At 36.8% G+C, this 23,886-nt stretch overlaps 1 protein-coding gene across 1 annotated transcript in view; it reads left to right on the forward strand.

Moving 5' to 3' along the window:
- Positions 1 to 23,886, forward strand: part of BRE (brain and reproductive organ-expressed (TNFRSF1A modulator)) — a 173,100-nt gene that overhangs the window by 5,521 nt on the left and 143,693 nt on the right. Inside the window, exon 3 of the mRNA XM_009320906.1 lies at positions 13,823 to 13,899. Coding sequence (XP_009319181.1) covers positions 13,823 to 13,899 — 77 coding nt within the window. The remainder of the gene's footprint in view (positions 1 to 13,822; positions 13,900 to 23,886) is intronic.

Raw genomic sequence — 23,886 nt, forward strand, 5'->3', positions numbered from 1 at the left:
CCCTACAGCTGTTCATCAGGGCCCATGCTTGAGCTTCAAATTATGCTGCAAGCCTATTCTTACTCAACAAACTTTATTTTGTTTTTTAAATTACTTTGACATGTTGCACCAGCCAGAATTTCAAAATGAATACAGTGATTTAAAGCTGCATGTACTAAGATTCTATTTTTTTTTAGATATCCACTCATAGCAAAATTTTAAATTTCATACTTGTTTGGTTATACTATTCCATATTCATGAGGAGATTAATTGTGGAATTTTTATGTAACTGGTTTGTCGTAAACCATGTTGGTATTTTGTTCTTTGCACCTGTCTGATTCGCTATTGATTTCTGCCTATTTGTGTGATACTGAACTATGTTTACAATTAGTTCTGTTCCTGAAGGAAACCTATATAAAGAGTGGTCAAAAGAATGTAGTACTATCTGGAGTAGACTTTAACATACAAATTTACTATCAGGCTGTAATAAGATATGTATAACTTTATTGCCCTGCTTCCTAGTGAGTAGTGACGATTTACTTTTTCGTGTTATCGAGTAGACTGCAATATGCTTTGGTATTTCCTTTTCTTTTGTGCATTTCCCTTTTTAAAGTAAATATGCATTTTACATGAGTATTTCGTGAAATAATGTTGTTTTTTATCAGTGAAATACTATTACAATACTGTAGCGGTTATTTAAAGCTTTTGCTTCATCTTTTGCTTTTGATTAATTTAAATTGAAAGATTCTACTTCAGTTACTTGAGGAAAGTTCACATTCCATCATCCATATTGATATCTATAGGTAGGTTTTTTAACATGCATTTTGTTTATTTGTGAAGTTTAACGAGTCTTGACTCTTCTGAACACAATTACTGTGAAAAGCTGTTTTAAAAAATAACTATGTTCTGAGTAAAATATATACTTGAAAGGGTGTGGCAGTTTCTAGGAGAGGTATGTTCTTATGAGTCCTTTACTGCTATATTAGATAAGTCATAAACTATTACTTTTGCACAGAGTAGGTGATTTCATTCCAGTGTCTGATAACGAATATGTTTTTTCACTACAAAGAATCTTATTACTAGTAGCTTGTTGTCACTCAAGCAAAATTTAACAGGCTGAAGCTCTGATGGGACAATGCGAGAGAGTTGTCGCTGTGGAGCAGCACTTGGAACTTCAAACAGCAATTTTTCTGTGCTGGTCCAAAAAGACTCACTGTCTCCAAGTGAGAGCTCCCCTGCATTTGTTTCTGAATGTTGAAAAAACAAAGGCAAAGTGTCTGTCTGATAGAGATCTAAGTGTAGTGCATTTGGTAATGGTTTTGTAAATATTCTCCACAAAGTTTGGCATTTTTTTACACCAATTTTAAACAAGGTGCTTGAAGTTGTTCAGGAAAAAAGTGTGTGTTTGTCAGTTTGAAGTGCTATGAGTAAAGAAAGGATTTTAAAAAGTGAAGCTAGTATTAGATAATTGTGGTAACTTGGGCTCTAGTTTGAAAGACTACATACGTTTTTCTAAGGTTTGTTCAATTTAAATACTGCACAGTATGTCTTTGCTGTATTTTTAGACTGGGACGGTGAGTGACTTCCTCTTGTCTAACCTTGAAAAAACTGAACGTAATGTCTACCAGTTTTATGCTTTAGTAAAAATGAGAAGAAACTATTTGATACAGGTGCCAACTGTTTCTTTTCTAATTTGTTTAGAGAGAGCTTCACATGATGTGGTGCTAATATATGTGCCAAATACAGTTGGAAAGATACACCTTAGCAAGGTATTTAAATGTATGTTTTGGCCATCTGTACCTTGATAACTCATTGAACAGTTTTTGAAAGCCAGGGCTTACGTTAATATATTGTAGGTCTCTGTCCAGGACTTTCTGCTATTGTAACAGATGTCTGTCTTATTTCTTTGCATTGTGCATCACTGCAGGAGAAAAAATTCCTAAGACTTTTTTTTTTGTTGTTGTAAAGATAGCTAAAAATCTAATAATTGGGTACCTGGTCCGATTTCTCCCCCTTTTCCAGACACTTGCATCACACAGATGCAGCATTTGTTTAATGCAAGCTGGACAGATCTCTAGAGCATACCATGGATCTTAGGTGCGTGTTACATTTCACCAGAAGCTGAGAACAACTGGCTTTTAATTTTTTATTCTTCAGATACACCTTAGCAAGGTATTTAAATGTATGTTTTGGCCATCTGTACCTTGATAACTCATTGAACAGTTTTTGAAAGCCAGGGCTTACGTTAATATATTGTAGGTCTCTGTCCAGGACTTTCTGCTATTGTAACAGATGTCTGTCTTATTTCTTTGCATTGTGCATCACTGCAGGAGAAAAAATTCCTAAGACTTTTTTTTTTTTGTTGTTGTAAAGATAGCTAAAAATCTAATAATTGGGTACCTGGTCCGATTTCTCCCCCTTTTCCAGACACTTGCATCACACAGATGCAGCATTTGTTTAATGCAAGCTGGACAGATCTCTAGAGCATACCATGGATCTTAGGTGCGTGTTACATTTCACCAGAAGCTGAGAACAACTGGCTTTTAATTTTTTATTCTTCTGCTGGGTAGAGAATAATCTATGCCTGGATAGCTGGTCGGTAAATTCTTCCAGCCTTACATAGGCAATTACACTTCATGTATGCCTGACTCTCATACGCATATACACATACATGGTGTAACATTAAATAGCTAATGTGCACTTGTAATGAAACTGAAGCAAAAAGTTATGAATTTTTATTTTAGCCTGTTTGTTGCAGTCACTGTCTGATGAGTTTAGGGGCTTTAAAAGCATAGGAGATGATCAGAGGCTCGATCTTGACAGACCAGTATGCAAGTGTTGAAGATCTGATTCTGCCATGTTTATATTACAGCCAACACAAATCAATGGGAAAACTTCTGTAAACTACTTCTGAGAGTCAGTGATAATAAAGGAGGCAAACCATTAATTTTTGAAAACAGAATCTGTACACTGTTTTCTAACTATATGGTCATTCTCTTAACAGCATGGGAAATCAAAAACTGTACAGGCCTTTTCTTATAATGAATTGATCACTATGTAAGCCTGCGTAAAAATTTTCAAAGGGAAGTTTCATTGTCATAAGAGTCTCTTTTGTTGGTGCTTAGGTTGACATCTCTATTGCTGCCCTTTTAAATGCACCCTTATAAATGTTTTGAGGTGTCTTGAACCATCAGTCATGGTGCTCTTTCTTCTGACCAATGGAGAAATGAATTTTTCTGACTGTTGGGGTAACTGTCCAGCACTGAATTTGCAGTGTAGGTTTAATACCTCAAATTCAACTGGAAACGGAATAACTACACCAATGCAGTGCTATGCCTGAGCTATTTTAATCTTGTTCTTGATACACTTAGCGTAGACATTTACTTGTCACTGCACTGCGCAGTGTAGACATAACCTTGAAGCAACTATTATCTAACTGGAAGTGAGCATCTGAAAAGAATACTTAGAGCTGTATGTATAAGTGAACAGAGTTTTGTTTGCTCTTGAAGTTGATATTTTTGTTGAAGATACTGAATTCAGTCCTTGAGGTAAAGGTAAACTTCCTAAGTAATCCATAGAAAAGTAAAAGTTGATAAAAGGGAACATATTTATTTTGTCTTTCCTGAGAGAAGGGAGTTGGCATGTCTGAGGCAAACCACTCTGCAGTGTAGGCCACAGGTTCTTTTCTTTGTAATCTGTGGTATGTGGCTGAAAGAATAAAATTAGACCACTAGGCCTGAGTATTTTTATTATTGTAAGGTAAAAGAATCCCAATGAAATTGAATTAAATAAAGGAAATTGCAGAATTCCATTATGGAGAAGATGCCAAATATAAAAACCTCTAAAATTATAGTTTCCTAAAAAAAATCCAGATTCCTATGCATCACTGAAGTATTTTTTAAACCAAAAATGTGACAGAGTACCTGTTGCTCTGTTTTGGATGATCAGTTCTTTGTTCAATAGAAAAACTTGTTTAGATTATTCTTGTTTATAGTTAGGATTATCAGTGACCTTTCAAAATGTCTCCCACTTTACATTATTTCTTTCTCTGTTTTCTACCTCCCCTTCTTCTAGAATGTTGGTTTCAATCTCTTGAGAGGAAGTTGGTTTGCAGTTAGTTGTACACTTCAACCATGGATTTATTTTTTTTGATGGAGGGGAATAATACAATGTTTCATGCTCTCTGCTAAGAATTCTTCTGTAATGAGAAGTTTTTGAACTAATAGTTGACTATCTGTCTTGTTTTTCAGGCTGCCATAAATCTTAGTCATGAGCCTTAACTTAAACGTTGTAGAAGTGGTATGATTTCAGGCCAACTGCAAACCATTTACAGGCAATGAATACACTTAAAAGAAAACATTTCCTGGAGATTTCGAGTGGTGTAATTTCTTCCATGTGACTTTTGAAGTTTTAGTTTTAACCTGTTGCACATAGGCAAAATTCAGTTTTATTAGATAGATGCAGGAGGGAGGGGAACTTGAGGGTGTAGCTGGAGTGTTGGAAGTGGCATAAAGACAGGTCAAGGCATTTGTGGTGGGTTGGGGACGCAAAGTTATAGGAATTTTGGGTAGACTGGACTCTCTCTTCACTGGGATCAAAAGATGACTCTGCTCATAAGTAGTCTTGTCCTTGCAGGAGGTCCTATTTGTTCTTTGCGCCTGTGAGGCTGCTAAGGGATGAGCCAGGTCTAGCTCCTGCTGTGATGCTGGGAGAAGACAATGAATTGGATTGTGAGGGCAACAAGTATTTGCAGGGGAGAAGAGAATTTTTTTAACTGTCACCAAGAAGAGGGTACATGGAACTGCTTTCTTTAGGTATAGTTAGGTGTGACCATGGAGAGAGTGATGACTAATTTTATGCTTTATGGTGTAGCCTTGAAAATAGTATTAGCACAGTTGAGGTGGCTGTGAACTGTGGGAATTAATGTGAGAACGAGAAGTTAGAGAAAGAAGAGGAGAGGTGAGAGGTTCTTGAGCCAGACTTCCTGGAGAAAATGTAACATGCAGCTATGTGGGGCTTGTTTTCTGCAGGTGCAGTTCCACAGGGTGATCCGTTGTAATTTTGTGTATGATTAGGATTTTCCTGTCTTTTTAGTCTATTGCATATCTTTAATGTTGTAATTAATCTAAAATAATGCTAGAAATAGGAGAACTACTGATATTTTTATTCGGGTGTCATCTTTTCATAGGCTTTCTGCTCTGTCTCCAGTTCTGTAGTAGTTTATATGAATATACACAATTTGATGTTACCCTTCTGAATGTATGTACAACTGAAAGGTACGGAGTTATATTCAAAATGTGGTGATCCTTGCTTGGTCTGACTTCTATATCCAAAGAACCGAATTCGTGGTCGTTGTATTAACATAAATTTCTTCTGAGAGTTCATAAGATTAGGAAATCAAATAATTAGAGATCTGTGACCACAAAGCTCTCTAACTCTGCAATTAGAAGAAAACTTTAAATGTGAAAAGACATAGGATCACTGGGCCCCTCCTAATATTGTTTAGTTAGTTTGTTGAAGGGGGAAAATATATAAACATGGACTGTGCTTTTAGTCCTTATGGTTTTTTTCCTGATAACAATTCATTGCATTTTCCAATAAACTAAACAGTTCTATGGTGTGAAATAAATTACTTAGAAAATAAGTTGGGAGTCTTTATGGCTACTACAGGCGGTATTGGGAGCAATGCTAAATGGCTTATTAAAACTTATGTTTATAATAGCTTAGCTTTTGTGACTTTCTGTATGAATATGCTCTTTCTGTGAACACCGAAAGGATCTGAAACTCCAGGTGGTAGATGGTAATTTCATACTTGGCAAAGAATGGTTCTGTTTTAGAGTAATCTAAAAATAAAAATGTTCTTTGTCTGATTTTTTTTTCTGTCTTCAGAAATTGAATTCACATTAGTGAACAGTAGAACCTGAGAGATTATTAGGTTCTAACTCATTACAAAGTAATACATAATTAAGCAGCAGTTGTGAAAATATGAAACAGGACTTTGAATCTGACAGGAGGGAAAGGAGATGAAGTAAATCCAAAGGATGCATCTGCCACTCCCTCATACTCTTCCCTAAAACCTTGCTTATGAGTTCCAAGGATTTAGGGTACAGCTGGTCTTATAGTATCATGAAGTAGTGCCTTTTCCTTGTCTGAATGTGTGACAGAAAGGTAGTTTCTGATACTGTGAATTCACTAGTTTATTTACCAAAACATAATCTACTGGAGTGTGCATTAGGAGTGTCATCCCATTGCAATTTTCTTGTTTCTGTTCATTTTTAAATCACTCCTTCATTAAAATTTCCATTTTCTGTTTCTGTTTTATTCTTTTGGGGAGTATTTGCACCATATGTAGTTTTTAAAAGGAGTTACTGGCAATTACCTGTATGTGCTTACAAAGGTAATCAGTTTGATTTTAAAAGATGGTTCTAAAGCATGTTTGTAAAGCATGTTTTGTTGAAAACTTTCCTTTGTCAGTTGTTATTATTTTTCTTAATTTGTATCATAATTAGCTGCTTGAGACCCAGTAATAATGAGCTTCCACCCTAAACTGTAGGGATTTTACGGATGGAAGCTTTTGAGGTAGTCTGTTCTTCAGAGCTGTTTTTTCAAGTACACTTGCAAGTATATTAGATGTGGTGCTGGTTATCAGCTCTGTCTTTATACTCCTTTTTGTGGTGGCTCTTTCCAACCCATCCTGCTATTGCGACTGGAAAAGAGCAGTTCTAAAAGTAGCCTTCCTGGGCTAAATGAACAGGGAGTTTGTGATGCTAAAAAGAATCATAATCATGTGGGGTTTGTTTGTGCTTTCATGTAATGTAGAAGTTCTCTGAGATGACTTCAAAAAATACATATGTGTGTGCTTCCTCTGTTTCCCTCATAGAGGCTGGGCTGAATGTCTGCCTCCAGCAGAGGCAAGCCGTACTTTGGGAGGTCGCAGGACACCTGCCACAAGATCAGGGCAGATGTGAAGGAGATTTGCAGTTCCAGAAGCAGGCCCAGAGCTCTCCCCACCTGCAACATCTGCTTTGGCAAACTCTCACTCTTACTAAGGAAATCTACATTTTTCTATTAAGATACAGCTGCTACATTTGTTTTACTAATGACAGTAGTCATTAGCTGCTTTTGTATAGTGTTTCTAGTGAAAGCAGGTTGTGGCAGCTGATTTAATTTTAAATAGTTATTTGAACTTTACTTTTTAAAAAATGCATATCTGCCTGTGGGTGCAGAAGGAAAGTGAGGGGTTGTTTTCCTAGGGTATGTGTTCTGCCTAGCATCCCACTCCTTTCTAAAAGTTCCAGTTAGTACGATGAAATTCATACAAGAAAACATAAATATGTACATATAGGAAAATCAGCACTTAGAGCAGATGAAGGTTTTGTTGGGAATATAGTTGACATCTGGAGACACCTTGGAGTTTCCCAGTTGATAACTATGGATTGAAATGCTGTTGCAATTATGGAATATCATCCATACTAACAGGTTCAAAAACAACATCATCCATATTGCAATACCAAAAGTAGTCTTTGTATATAATTTAATTTTATACTAAGTTGGAAGAAACCAGCTAGGGTACAAATAAGTTTTATGAAAACAGTGGGTTTATCTATTGGAAAGTTCTTTGGAATAATTATGAATTGGTTTTCAGATTTTAATATTTTAATTAAAATATGTATGTAAGAAGCAATCACTCTAAACGTAACTGGATTTTTATTTCCCAAAAGCAGTTGTGTGTGTCTTTATTTTTCCAGTGCAAATCCCTCTCTCTCATATGTTTAATACATATGTCTGTATAAAGAAGGGGAACTGAAGATGAAAATTCGTTGACTAGACTATCTCTCCCATTTCAAATTTTGCCTGATTGACAGAATTTTGGTTGGATCTGTCGGTTTTCAGCAGCAGCTGCTCAGTACTCTTCTTGTGTATTTGCAGGCCTCTGGGTGCCTGTAAAGCTTTGTGCACTGTTGCAGGGAGCTGCAGTATGATACAGGTTTTCACCATCAGTGTCAGCTCTCTAAAATGTGATTTTCACCATTTTTCTGTTTCCTGATCCTTGCAAAAAAACTGTCACCTGCTGACCTTCCTTCCACTCTCCTCCCCTCTCCATACACTTTACACATATTCTTAATGCCTCTGTGGATGACTTACCCATCTGTTGTGAATTCTGCAATTAATTCTTAATTAAATGGCATGAAATATTGTGTCTTCGAGGAACACTGGAGCAGATTTCCATCTATAAAAATGGGAGGAAAGAAGAATCTAAAGGCATCAACAAAGACTGTTCTACTTGAGTTTAACATTAAGGTATTTTTCGTAGCAAAAGCCACAATAGGAGCTTTGGGTGAAGTTTTGAGTTTGCTGCCTCTTATTAGTAATAAGGGATTTACCTGTCTTTGCCTCTGAATTGTATTTGACTCTTGTTGACAAAACCTTCAGCCTCTAAAGCCCTAACTGAATCCTGTCTAGTCATTACTAAAATAATACTAATTTTCTTCTTTAGCCTCTTGTATAATGAAAGGAACTTGACCTCCTTTTTCCCTAACAGTATCTTTATATGACACATATAGGAGCAATTTGAAACATATAGTGGGTATATTAGAGCTAGGAAGGGTTGGTAATACAGCCAGTGGTCAGAACTTCCTTTGTGGTGTTGCTCTTTTTATTTGTGTGTGTGTTGGTTTTTTGCATTGTTCTTCATCAGGGTATCTCTAACACTGTGTGAAGCTTTCTTGGCTTTTACATCAACAGCCTGGTGAACAAAAAAAGTTGTCTGTTATCCAAAAAGTACTGATCCTCAAGAACAGCAAGTGTAGCAGCCTAAGCATCATGAGATTAAAGAAGCTTTTGCATCTCTGGCTATTCAGGTTAGGCAGTCTCAATATTAAGTTCCTGAAATCATAGTGACTAAAATTCTTAGTCTAATTTTTCTTCGCTGTTGTACAGTAAAATTCATTGATGATCTGTCTTCGGATAGAAAAGGTGGTAAAGCTTCTGTATGATCTAAGAAAGACTTGAATGACTAAACACATTGCATACCTTTTTAATCAAGAAATTTGGTAGTAATCAAATAAATCTGACATGAATATTGGGGCGTACACCTTTACCGCCAATAAAAAAAGAAGAAATACAAAGGAGATTGTATATTTTTTCAGTAGAGCTATTGTACTTCTGTTGGCATTTCTGCATGTTTGCTATGGATTTGTATGGTTCTAAGCAGCAGATTTTTAGGAGTGGAATAAAAAATGATCCAGAAACTGGAATTTTGGGATATAAAGAGGTGGTTTTGGGGGGTAGTGTTGGTGGGGTTTTTTGTTTGTTTTTTTGGTTTTAATTCTTTTAACTTCTCTCCAGACTTTAAGGATTAAGGTGGTAAACAGTGGAGCTCTTTTTTTGTTGTGACCCCTTCAGCTGGCACAGAATTTAATTTTGGGTAAGAATTCACCAGAGCCCAGATAATTTAAAACTGGTTGTCTTGGGAATACTCTCAAGTGATGGTTGTAGAAGACTAGTTGATAGGAAGACCATGTTGAAATCTAGGGCTATCTCAGTCCTCCTTATCATCATGGCTTTCAATCCTGTAAAATATCAAAGTGGCTCAGAAGGAAGGGGAATAATTTTTTTTTTTTTAGCTTCAACAAAGCAGAAGAAGTTATAAATAGAGTCAATTAGAAATACATTGGTATAAGAGAAAACCTTAATGTTGAGCTCAGCTAGAACTGCCTTTCTAGATGCTTTTAGAATACTCTGGGAAGAAGTATTAATTTTGCAGAAAAATACTTTCTATTATACCTATCATTATAGGCTGATATGTTTTGCTGCTGTTCCAAGCAGCAAAACTGAGTGACACTTCTGACTTATTTATTTATTTATATATCTCCCGTCTTCTTTTTTCTCTTGGATAATCTTTCCTGTTTCCTTTTGTGGCTGGTAAAGAATTCTGAGCACTTCTAATTGAGCATCTGGTGCTGACACTAACTTTTTCTTCGAATAAGAACTGGTTTAGTTTATGTATGTGTTACTTCCTGTGAAAGAAACCTTTTCCCAACAGGTCACAGACAATCCCAACTGCAAGATGCATCAAACACTCAACAAAGGCATGTTCTACTTGTCTCCTACTTGGAATATGTATTTTATAAGGATGTAATGTATCTCAACGAGAGTTTCCTCTGCTGTGTTTGCTCAAGGAACTTAGCTAAAAGCTGAATACAAACTCTTCTCTTTCTCAGCAGATGTGGTTTCTTGTATATCTGATTCCATCTACCAGATTCCAACTATAGGTCTCAGCACAGCTCCTTTGAGTAGGGCAGCATGGTGTTAAGCGATACATTCAAGCATATTCCTTTGTCCCTGAAACTTGTCAAGTTGATCATTCTTTGATATTTTAGTAGGGAAACCGTTGTGGGAGATCTTGTGGTATAGCATTAATCATCTTACGAAGATTAATTCATATCACTGCTCTCAGCATCAGAGCGTTTATTCTTGCTTCCATGGCTTTCCTATGTAAAATATTGACTATTTAGATGAAGATATAAAAACCAGTGTAATATTTTTCTGTGAATAAAGAGGGAGATAGCACATCTATTCATCATGAGATGGAGTCAGCTTCTGAAATTAATTTTCAACACCAGATATTACTGTTCTATCTGTCAATTCCCTGTGAAAATAGGACAACAAATAATCTTTAAAAGACCTTGTTACAAGTCATTCCTTTTCAGTGTGATTTTGGTGTGGACCATGTTAAGTAAAAGGATCCACAAATGTAAAATCTTACATTTTGGAGAGGATAGAGGCCAAGCTTCTGGGTCGGGCACATTTGTAATTACGAGCAGTTATATGTGTTAAGGAAGTTCAAGCAGGAGATGATGTCTATAGCCAGGTCATTATCTGTGGCTTTCTGTTGAAATGAGGTCACACATAGACTGCTAGATGTACCAAAGTTTTGATTTGCCTTAGGAGTTTTGTTCTTTTGCTGTTTATACTAAAAAGTAACTGCCTCCTTTCAAATGGACATATGTAAGATTTTTGCTTGGTTGCTCAGCCTATTGTGGTTATTGAAGTCACTTGCGCAGCCTAGCCAGAGTAATTTGATTAAAAAAAAAAAGACGACTGTGAATACTGTCACTTTCCATCACTTGTAGACCAATAAAATTAAAAACATCTCTAGTGGAGTATAATAATCTAGAAAAAGTACTTAGTATTGCTTTTAGGGACATGTACCATTAAATCAGGCTTTTATTTTAGTGTTAAAGAATATTATACTTTCCCTAAGTATTTCCAAATGGCCCATTGTGCTAAAAGAAAAGATTGTAGGGTATTTGCAGGATCAGAAATTTTTGTCTGTTGAAAAGCTAACAACAATGTTATTTTGATGGTATTTGAAAAATGCGTCTCAGACTGTGACCTGTGATACTTTGAAAGAAACTTCCATTAAATATTAACCGATGTTGCAGAGATATTTTGGAACTTGCAAAGGACTTTTTTGTGTTGCTTTTTTTTGTGTGCTTCCTAGAATTGGCCTTATGTGATGTAAGCCTTAGAAATGACTTGAAAGTAGATAATAATACTGTCATACCTATAGCTGTTAAATTCATCCACGGCCATTGTGGATGTGAATGCCCCTAACAATGGGCACTCCTGTTTTGCTGTTCTCACCTACTAAATAACCACATCTTTGAATATTCTCTTGTTTCTGTTGCACTGGAGCTCCAGTTTTTCAAACTGATTTTACTCCCAGTGATGGTGGTGATGCTTACTGTTCTTGCTAAGCCCTGCCTACGTGTAATTCAAGAAGAAGTAGTCCAGACCATTAAATCAAAACATTTTTCAGCTCTGGTCCTGTCGTCCAGCATGCTGCATTGGCTTTCATGTTGGCATCATTGGCAGGTTTAATAAACATCATCTCTTTTCCATTGTCAGTCTTTCAATGAAATGCAAAGTAGTATTCTACAAGAAGAAAACCCAGTCAGTGCGTTCTTCCCGGATGAGGCAAGATGAGAACAAATCTTTTCTGAAACTTGCTTTCCAGTCAGCTCTCCACACATCTGATAGTAGTTGTATCTAAATTATGTTTCTATAGATTGTTTTGCATGGTGCTCTCACAAGACATTGCAAAAACCTTTCTAAAGTGAAGATAGGACATCTGTTGCTTCCCTTTTATTTGCAAGGATAGTTACCTAATTTCTGTAATGATACTGGAAGAAGTGTAGTGTATTCTTGTTGAATCAATGTAGGCTGTGTATTGTATCTGTGTTAGATCCTGGGTGCTCACAAGTGGTTTGCTTATGTTTTCTGGTATTTTTGTGGAAACTTCATTTAAGTTAATTGATCTGTAGTTCTGTGGCTGCTTTTTTTTGAAGCTATGTGTGGGCATAAAATTGATTGAATAGTAAATGTAGCTCACTGAATAAAAACAATCTGAAGCTAGTGCACGTGGTTTCCTTAACATGCAGGTGTAAAGAGAAAAGGGACTATAGAGCCAGCGTCTGAGAGAAATGGCTCTCTGAAGCATTTTGGGTACGTTAGTGTGATAACCTTGCCCCATTTGCCCTGATGCCTCTTCTGCAGTAAGACAGAGAGAGCTGCAGGAGTTACTGTGTTGTATCTGATAAGGTAGGATCAGAATTTTTGTACTTTCTGGCCTACCCATCTTTTTGCTTTTGGCTGTGTGTATGGCCCAGTAAGCATGTCTTTTGTTTTATTATATTGTCAGTGGTTTGTATTAGAGCTCTACCAGTGATCTGATATATGAGCTTAGGTAATTTATTTTACCTTTGTCTACCTTCTTTTCACTGTTTGTTTTGTGTAGAGTTGGCCAGTCTTTAGCTTTGAGCTTTAACTGGCTTGCAACAAGCTAGCTCTTGTGCTGGGGCTGTCAACAGTTCTCAACGATATTAGGCTGGCAAGAAGCCTTCTGGGTTATCAGGATCCCGAGGTATGGAAGGCAATGAATTGCTAAGGGCTTCCAGTATTTTTGCGACTGAGACCTGTCATATGCCACCAGCCCACAGTGGTGAGAGCTCCAGGACCATTCCTGCCAGTGAAACAATGTCTGGCTGTTTCTCCTTTTGCAGCTGAGATATTTGGTTCTTTTTTATGCAAAGATTTTTGGTACGTGACTTAAAAGGTCTGAAAAAGTTGATCATCTCTGGCCTAGACACTAAACAGTTTTTCAGTGACATTTATGTTCATAAAATGCTTGCTCATCACCGTGAGACCCAATTGCTTGTTGCGGTGTTCCAGATAAACAGGAGATATGAAATGGTCACAGGTCATGAACTTACATGCTCAGTTGTCATAGCATCAAATACCTGATTCTGAAACTTTCTCACCTGGAGGCTTACTGTGAGACTTTTCCACAAAGGAAAAATTTAAAGGTTAAAATAGGTAAAAATGACTGAATTTTGATGTATTAAAACTAAGATTCATCCCAGGTATCTGGATGGCAGGGATAGGGAGCATGTAACCATGTACCTGTGGCATAGGTAGAGAGTTGTGACCTGCAAAATTGTGTACAAAGTAGAGAATTTGATGGCTTTGACTGACTCATTGATATTATTCTAATAACTGTCTCAAACAAGGACATTTTGTGTATATTTTCTGTGTTAAAATGGGAAGGATTGTTGGCACAGATCCTGAAGTTTCTCGTGCCGTTGTGAGAATTGCTGATCAAAAGAGAATGGGCCTCCTGCATCTTTCCCACCTTTTCTTCTTTTTCAGAATCGTAAGGACGAGTATTTCTAGTATTCACATCTTTACTATGTCAGTCGTTTGTACCCTGTAGAATAACGTTAGCATCTGCTACCATGTGTAACTGCTTAGCACATTCTTCTCTTATCTTCGTTTTTAGCTGTACATCCTTGACCCCTGGACCTAGCTGTGATCGGTTTAAGCTGCATATCCCTTATGCTGGAGAAACACTGAAATGTAAGTTAAAAACTATTGCTATTGCATCTTGGCCTTTCTTTCAGTAACAGTGTTCTATATCATGTTAAGTTTTCCAGTGGGTCTAACTAATTTTATGAGTTTTGAGATACCTGTGTTTGTTGTTTTTTCTTAAAGCTTCAGCTCTAAGAACACGCAACTGTAAGAGTATCTAGTTTTTAAGATAAGTTTACAGCCTTCCTTGATATTACAATTTTGAAAACATGAGTCCTAAAAGCTAAAAGTCACAAATCCCTCCCCAATATTTCTAATAAAATGTTATGACTAAGACAATCTCATGACCATTTTTAGACTCACGTGATCTGTATATGCTTTGTGTTTGTTTCTTTCTCTTTTAGGAAGAATTCTGTATTAAGCTCCAATAAAAGAAGTCTGTCTGTTATTTTATTAGGTATCTCTAAACAGTAACTGGTATAATTGACCAGATTAGAGAAATGTGACTTTGTTTTTTCTGATTTATTGTTGTGGTTAAATCGTCCTTACTCTTGGAGGATCTTTAGATAGCTGGCTCATTTGTCCACTCTTCAATTAGTCTGTGTTTTGGTTCAAAGGATTAGGATAAAATTTGCTTTTGTATGTTTTTAGAAGGTAAAAAATAGTTTTCTAAACACTTGAGTTGCTGATAATCTGTGTATGAAAAATGGTCAAGTTGTGTTGTTTTTTATCTCTAACAACTGGAATATGAGAGAGGATGAAGAATTTCAGATAAAGTAATATTTAAAGCTTGGCAATTTTAGATTTAGGGCAGCACTGGTGAAACCACATCTGGAGTACTGTGTCCAGTTCTGGTCTCCCTAGTACCAGAAAGGCATGGACATATTGGAACAAATCCAGCAAAAGACCACGAAGATGACTGAGGGACTGGAGCAGCTGTTGTACAAGGAGAGGCCAAGAGAGCTGGGGCTTTTTGAGAAGAGAAGGCTCAGGGCGAATGTTATCAATGTGTATAAATACCTAATGGGGCAAATGAAGAAGATGGAGCCAGGCTCTTCTCAGTGGTGGTTACTGAAGGGAAATGGTCACAAATTGAAATACAGAAAATTCCATTTAAATGTAATAAAAAATTTTTTTTCCCAGGATGGTCAAACAATAGAACAGGTTGCGCTCAGAGCTTGTGTAGTTTGTATTTCTCTCTCCTTGGAGATACTCAAAACCCGACTGGACATGACCCTTCGCAATCTGCTCTTGTCGACTCTGCTCTGAGCTGAGGGATTAGTCTAGGCAGTCTCCAGAGGTGCTGTCCAACCTCAGCTATCCTGTGAGTCTGTGAAAATACGCTATCTGGAGGAGCAAGTACTTAGTGTGAACAGAAATGTTAACCATTTAAAACACTGCTTTGACAGTAACCATTTAGACTGCATCATACATATGCTATAGCTCTCCAAGACATTTTAAATATTAAGAGTGGTGGTGTATTCCTTCTGTAGTAGTTTTTCTTGTCATTATGTAGTGCGCTGGAAGCCCTTCTCATTTGTGAACAGAAATCAACACAATTGAACTTCTTACCATTAAAAGTACTTTAAAGCTTCCATTTGGCACCTATAAGGAAAGTTGTCATTCCCAGAAGTTGGCCTGGAAGTTCGCTCCTGTGTTCAAGAGAGGAGCTAGGCTCATGTATCAGTCTAGTATGACTATTTTATTTATTCTAAAAGTATGAAATCATGGCTCAAGAGGCTTACTAATCGTTCTTTTCCAAAAGATAAAAACGGAATATCAAGTCCTAGCTAGCAATTATTTGGGGGGGGAGAAAAAAAGATGTGGCTATGCATTTATTCAGAATTTGCAGTAAGTAATGGCCATATTATATGAAGCCAGCTACCCTATCAGGTAGATTCTTATTGTCCTTATTTAAACTTTAAAAAAAAAAAAAAAGATATTGTGTAGCAGACTCAACCTACTGAGTCTCGATGTGTCCTGTAATGTGTAGTAGATTCTACTTGAGACTTGCCTGATGGCTATGATCAAGGTGCAGAGAAAAGAAGCTTCCTTGGGTGACATTGCTCTAGAGAATGGTATCATATTTTCTATGGGACTGTAGTAACTCTGTTATCACCATACAGGGCCCTATTACTACATTGTGAGAGCTTTAAGTCTTCAGTAGAGGCTAGAATTGTTCCTGATTCATAAAGGAAAATTAGTAGATTAAAATGCCCATATGCGAGGACACAGGCATACAGACTACACTAATATACTAAATTACTGTAGTCCAGTTGAAGTACCTAGAAATATGATTATGGACTATGCATTAAATTTCAATATTGAGAAATCAGCTTTTCCTTCCCCCACCCCTCCCCAGTTTTTATATTTTGAATATCACATAAGCAATTAAGCAAAACAACTATAATGCTAGTGCTCTTCCCCACCTTTGCAAAACCCAAAACACACAATTTAATGATGCTCTATATTTTGATGTGACCAACTGAAAGTGGTGTAAACAAGTGTATCTTTTCCAGAGGTACCTAATAATAGCAGTGAATTCCAGTAATAATAATCTTCCGCATTCCAGCATTACATGTTTGAAAATGCTGTGCATCGTTCAGTCTCACAGCATGTGGAATAAATAGCGATGTGAGCAGATTCAAGAAAGCTTTAATAATTTTGTGTTTAGATCTATAATGATGGCAGGGGAAGACGGCCATGGTGTGCAATGGGAGATTTGTAGATACTTTGTTGTAGGCTGTTGCTAGATACGTTATCTTTCAAGGGCAGAATATTTCTGCAAAGGAAAGTTGCGAAATCTGCCAGAATGAAAAGATCGGCTGAAAATGTTCAGGCTCTCCAGCATATGGTCTTCATTATGCAGTGCCCAATACAGGCTGAAGTGTGTAGTTCCTTTGTGGTTTGTGTTACATCCTCTTTGCAACAGATCAGATCTTTGCATATCATAAATCATAACCACTGCCACTGTACAAATACCCTCGTATGAATCCTAGTGTGTTGAAGACTGTTGGTATGCTACTTTAGAGAAGTATAACTGCATAGTCACAGTCCTGTTTTCCAAAAGACCAGGAAGTTCACTGTTTTTTGAAAAAGGGGAAAGTGTATTTGCAGGCAATGCAGTGACTGACTACCTGTAGCGTAAAGCAATTGTTTTGTTAGCTTTGGTAAGATCAAACATCCTGTGAGTCAAGAGTGGCTAGTTGGTAATTTTAATACATTTTCTTGAGATCCGGTTAGCTATTTAATCGTTTTTTTCTGATGTCATGTTCACCTTACTCTTGCATGTATTCTGAGCTGCTGGAATGTTACACTGAACAGTTACTCAGCTGCAGCCAGGAACCTTGGAGGCCTTGGAAATACCCACAGTGTTACACTGGAGAAAATATTGTGTTGGTGTTGGAGATAAATTAATTTGTCATAGTAACTGTCTTCCATCACACTTCAGAAATTTTTAAATGGTGCTTTCAGAGAGACACTTTTATTTTCTTCTGTAAGGGAAACCATAATTTTTTTCTTTTCGTGGCCAGAATGGTTGGAAAACTTGAGCCTACTCTTGCTAGACTGTCAATTAAAATCTAAGACAGCTGTATTGTTTTTATTAGTTCATCCAGCACTCAGTGCTGCTACATTAAACTCAGTGCTTTCCTTTATATTTGATTTTTTCAAAGCTCTTAATAGGAGTTTTAACTCCAAGAAGACTGTAAGGATATCTGTAAGAGGTTGAATCTGTGTTCCAAGGACAAAACTTATTCCAAGTGGTATGCAGAGCTGTCCTTTATTGCTAACTGGACAGCCGTATCTGCTGAGTAAAGTTTGTTATCCTTTCTGGGAGAAGTATTTGTGTATTTTGAGGTGAAGTGTTTTGTAACTCTTGCAGACATATTCGTCTTCCTTGCTAAAACATCAAGGCAGATGTCATAGTAGAAATTGTCAGGATAAGCAGAGTTATAAGCTGTAATAGTCATTATTCAATAATATTAATAATTAAAATACACCATTAAGAATCAGTTCCTTGGTCATTGCAATTTTGCTTGAGCAAACCCTGGAATCTCTTGGTTTTGGTTTTCCATTTTCACTCAAGCTTTCACTGCTTCTTGCTACTAAGAGAGCCTGACATGCTTTTTTTTTTTTTTTTCCTCTCCTGTGCTCTTCACATTTTCTTTTTCAGGCACTGATGCCTCCCTCCCTCTCTGTCCTTGAGTGCTGTCATCTGGAATTTCACAGTGATTAAACAATGTGTTGCCCTTGCGATGCTACTGTTCTCTGTGGCCTCTTGAACTCTAGTATTTTCATCTTCTGTTTGATTTTCACTGGTTTTATGTGAGTGGATTACAGCTCTGAGTTCTACTGCCACCACTTTGGTTTTCCTTGATCCTGAAGAACGTTTCTTTTGTCTCATTTGAAGCTTAGTTTTTATTTTTTTGCTTCTGATTTCTGTTTCTTAGTTTCTTCCTCATTTTAGTTATAGGCCTTAGAGGGGGAAATCACAGTTTTGCGCCTAACTAGTCTAAGAATATTGCCCATAATATACTGTACAGAATTTCATCTGCTTTTATGCCTGCGATGGAATTCTTTCAGTAAGTTTATCTAGTCTTCCTGTGGCTTTCTACTTTAAGGAAGTAATTAGAAACAAACAAAATGATAAATACAGAGAAGAGCCTGGCCACCTTGTTGCCCTTTTAAAAGCTGCTTTGCAAATTTGTTTGCTAAACACTTGTTTATTGTGCCAATAAACAATTGTAAAAATGATTTTACAAGTTATTGTAAGATTTAAGATTCTCATAACTAGGTTGCTGCAATGCATGTGTCAGTCTTCTGTGCACCATTAGGTTATTTTGCACAGGTTGTGCTTTAGTTGAGGCTCTTATGGGAAGGACTTTTTAGTTGCTGTAATTCAGATTATACTTAGGTGATATAATTATCTGTATGGTAAGTATCTTTTTGCTGGGTCATGGAAAGTACCAAAGATTTTTCCGGGCAGTATGTTTTCTGAAGTTTTGCTGAGTCTTGCTTTATGTGGCAGGACTAATGAATCTTCTTCCTTTGGTATCCTGTTAATTATCTAATGTATGTGCCTAATGGGAAACGTCAAGAGAGTCTCTAATCTTTTTATTATATTTATTTCTTCATAGCATACAAAGTTTACAACAATATTTTCCCCTTTTAAATAATCGCTTTCGTCTCACTTTTGGGGGGGGGGGTGACACTTTTCCTTATGTTCTGGAGTTCCCTTGAGCAAGTAAATGACAGAAGTTTTTGCAGGTATAAGTCTTAAATAGTATATTTCTGCATCAAGAGAAGTGACCTTACAAGTATCTATGTACAAGTGTGGACTTCAAAAAGATTTTAGGTTAGGCCTCCGCATTGGTATTACCATAGTGCCTTCCTACTTCGCTTTTTCCTCCTTTCTTCTCCTGTTTGGGCTGCAGTTACTGTTGGTGGTCTACAGTCCATTTGCTTGAATGTATTTGTTCTTCATTTTCGCCTTTCCTTTTCTCACCTACCAAGTGTCTCTGTTTGTTGTAACTTCAGTGTTGGCTGTCTTTAATTTCTACCGATATCTTATCTTCTCTTGTATTATCTGTTGTTCTAATCTTTGTCCTCTTCAATTCTAGTACTAAAATTTCTGAGAAAGCATTTGCCCGACTACAGAAGTGCAAGTAACTAAGATTGTCCTGCCGCCTTCTTGTTCAGCTTGGGATCCAGCTCATTTACTTTTACTCCATTTTTGCAGATTTGCCCACTTTACAACAGAACATAATTTCTCTTTCTGTATGCAGTCTTACTCCTCTGTTTTTTTTTCTCCTACAGCAGCATTTGTCAGTTGAAGTTAAAGAAAAAAACACACACCTGCAATCCTTTGCCCAAGAACCAAATCACCATCCTGCAGATCCTTCCTATATCTTTTTTCTTTTATTGGAAAAGTGGGACTTGATTCACTTGCTGAACTATAGGTGTCTAACTCTGAGGTTCCCTAGGCTATCTTGCTTGGCCTTTTCAGCTGCTGACCCAAAGGGCACTGATCTCTCTGAAAAACCTTGTGTCATAGCTACCATGAACGTGCCCTGAGGCATCTCAAATGACACTAAACAACTTGGTTAAACAACTGAACCAAGCTCATGGAGACTGGGTCTTTTGCAGCTTTGCATGTAGTGGAGTAGCTAGGATTTCTTCTGGAGTGTCACAGAGGTACAGAGAAGGGTTTTTTTTAATGCAGTCAAATACCTTTTTTCAAATTGTCTTTCTATTAAGAGATGTCTTTGAGTCTCTATTACTGACTTTTCTGCCTTGCCTTTTCTGATACCTTGATTCACGTGTGAAGTCAGAAATGAAGCTCAAAATCATCCTGGCCTCTTGCTACCAGATGTTGTCTCTAAGCTTCATGAATATTTCTGACTTCCACTAAACAACCTGTAAAAAGTTGAAGCTACGCTTGGTTTACTGTAATAGGATTATTGTTTATGGTCAGGTGAGCAAAGGTCCCACAGTATTCCCAGAGACCATTTGAGGGTAGCTGTCCTCCCATGTGGACAGAAGTCCTGCTTCAACAGATTGTTTTAAGAGGAGCTTTTGAGGTTTAATTATCCTTCTCTACTTGAGAGAAGAATAGCCTGGCAGCAGCAACACTACAGCAAAAATAGAATTACTCCTGTATCTTCTTCCAGTAGTAGTTTTGTATTTACCAAAATTGTATTGTCATTTCAGGAACTGTATCTTTCTTGCCAACCAATTAATAAGGGGCTCTATAGGTAGTGTATTACTATATTTGACTTAAAGCCTGTAGAGCAAAAATCTTTAGAGTGGAATCCAATGACAAGTCAGCAGGTCTGCATTTAGTTCATTTAAATCCTCTCATACTGCTGACTATGCTTAGTATCTTGATTGCAGGTCGTAGTGAATAACTGATTCTTTTCGTGCTTGTAAAGACAATTAACAGCTGCTTTAGGTAAGCATTTGTTTGTAGAGGGGACTGATCAGTGTTTTTTGTCTACAATTTGTGTGGCTACTAGAAGAGATAGGTTAGCATTCTGAATAGATGAATAATATAATTCTACTTACTTTTTTTTTTAATATTCAACAAGATCAGTATCTCTATTTTCCCCAAACTGATTCTGCACATAGGATTGGTCACTTGCATCAACACTGTTCCCTGTTACCTGAATGCATCTCATGATCAATTTGCATTTGGATTTTGTTTGTTTCTTAAAAGCCAAATGGGTTGATCTCCTTCATATGATGAATTCCATTCAGATTGGTCTTACTCCAGGCTGCAGTGGACACACATGTTTATTCTACATATTTAGTGCTGACTTAGAAATTCTTGGGGTCAGAAAAAGCTGAAGAAGATAGATATCCTTTCAAAAGTAGAGTTCAGGAAGTTAACTGATATGTTGCTTCCTAATTTTGCTGCCTTTAGGTAAACAGGGATGTTAATGCTGTGGCACTCTCAGTACAACATCTTTCACTACTACCAAATTTACAGTATGGTTAAAAAAAAGAAAGAAAAATACCCCAAAAATGAAATTATCAGGAGAGGAAAACCTCTATATAGGCTAGGCTAGTGGAAGGCAGCTGTAAGGATTTAAGAAATTTCTCAGTTTCAGAGTTAAACCTATCTTGCTTGTAGTCAATCCTTACTGCTTTGTTAGACTTGCTTACGCATTTTGATAGATGAGAAAAGATCAGTGTGTGTGTGTGTGTTAAAATAAATTATAGATTTAAGTATTAATATTTCTATCTTTTTGACTATTGGCAGCATATTAACTTTTCCTTTGAAATCCTGTAAAGTAAAATATTTCAAAATTTAATGCTGTTTGCCTGAGGAGAGAAAAGGAAGAGAAAGTAATAGTTTTGGATAATGAAAAGCAAAAGATGTATAATACATCCTTTTTCTTCTAAATTTATCTTTGACTCCATGGCTTTAACTTTATTGAAGTAATTTTAAATTCTGTGGTAGTATCTAATTGGAAATGTGATTCCACTGAAGTAATTATTGGCCAGTGTATCTACAGAAATGAGATAAATATGGTCTAACTGTGAAGGTTTTGCTTGCATTGTTCTTACGCTGGAATGGTCATGGTTAATAGCGCTGTGGAACGCCACACGGCTTGCCTTCTGTCAAGGGAATAAGGGCAAACAGAGTTGAAACATATGAAAAACTACATACTCAAGTGCTGGAGATGCAAGGAAAAGGGTATTTGTTTCATTTAGGCGAGAAGGGAAGAGAATGCAGGGCTATAATGATTTTTTTGGTGGTTTTGCTTTCAAAATTAAAATAGTAACCATTCTCAAATTCTAAGCACAATAATTTTGCAAATGGCTTTATTGGTTGAAAATTTTATGCTTTCATCCCAGCACAATAATATTTGAAGAGGGTAAGCCACAGGTAATATCATGTAAATATTAAATAAAGTAGTTGTTGAAAAAATTGATATTTCTACCAGGTCAGGACAAACTGGTAGCTGGTGATTCAAAATATTTAACACCTTATATTTTATAAGCTCACTGCAGAGACTAGTGTTAATATTTATGTGACGTAAAACCAGATTTGCTGTTGCATTGGCCGTAGTGATTGTTTACCTTTTATTTGAGTGTAAAGAAGTGTTTGTTATTTATGTGTCATAGTCCTGCCAAGCAAACTGTTAACTGCAGTTTTAATTTCTCTGGTTTGTGGTATTTAACAAGAACAAAACTCAGATTTAGGATTGATACCCTTAATCTTTAGTCTGACTTGTAATGGTGTATTTTTGTTGAGCATATATAACTTGGGAAAATAGCTTGTGCTCGTAGTTGCAAATAGGGCAAACTCATTCCTTGGTACCTAAGCTTTCTAGAGTCCAAGGTGTTACTTTTTCTGTCATAGTGTCGTAAATTAAGCAAGGCATAAGAGAAACTGTATGGAAGGGGAGAGGATGGAGCAGAAAAGTTACAGAGGCCAGGGGTCACATGGGTGAATGTCTAATATGGTTCAAAAAAAGGTTCTTTTTTCTTTCCTTTTAGCAACTAGATCAATGTCTTTGGATTCATGGCAGAAGTGAGACTTAGAAGAATAAGATTTAACAGAGGGGATGCTTTTTTCCTTTTTAAATACGTGAAAAAACTGTTCTAAGGTCAGATCTTATCTTCAATAGTAAGATGCTGTATTTAACTGATGGACTGAGAAGCACTGCTCTTTTCTAACTGTTTACATGGAAGTGGAAACACCATTTTGTTCTGAGCTTTTTTGTCTTTATTAATTGTCACCCAGCCTGTGTGAGGTTTGATTGTAGCAGAATAAATTAGGGTTTACGTTTGGTTAAAAAAAACCTATGGTGCTGTAGGAAGGAGAGTGTTAATGATTCATTAAATGATATGTTTCTGGTTTAGTTAGAAAATAAGGATAACAGCATGATTTTTTTAGGTTCCATGGGGTTGTAAAATGTTTTGACTATGGTCTCAGCACTAGTGTTTTGTGATTGTATGATTAACAGGCACTGAAATAATAGTTTTATTTATTTTGAAGCTTGGAGAACCCTTCAGCCATGTATCGTAGAGCCTTTTGGAAAATGACTACACTATAGAGAAAAATAATCTTTTGATTATTGGCTTTAATGCTGATATATTTGGTCTCAAAATTACTTTTACTGAAGGGACTTGAGAGTTTGGATTTGAGGTATGTTTACCCTGGGCAAGTAGAAGCAATTATAACAATTATAAGTAATAGTAACAGAAAATCGAATGTCACAATGTTAATTTTGACTCTGGATTCTGTCCCTTGTACTGCGTAGTTCTTTGCTATCAGTAGGTCATGAAAACTTTTTAAACCAAAATATCTGCATAGTTGGTCACTCACTGTGGATAAGGAGTGATATGCCACTAATATTCAGTGGAGGAAGGAGCGTGACAAGGTTGTAAAGAAGAACTATGAGCATGTGGGAGAGGTAATAGATCGGTTTGGCCAGCTGCAACTGTGATGTGCCTGACCTCAGTGTGGCCACACATCACACCTGAGTGGTCGAAGAGTGTACTGTCCCCAGCTGTTGGCCCTGG

The sequence above is a fragment of the Pygoscelis adeliae genome, unplaced genomic scaffold (assembly GCF_000699105.1).
Source record: "Pygoscelis adeliae isolate BGI_AS28 unplaced genomic scaffold, ASM69910v1 Scaffold233, whole genome shotgun sequence".
NCBI lineage: Eukaryota > Metazoa > Chordata > Aves > Sphenisciformes > Spheniscidae > Pygoscelis > Pygoscelis adeliae.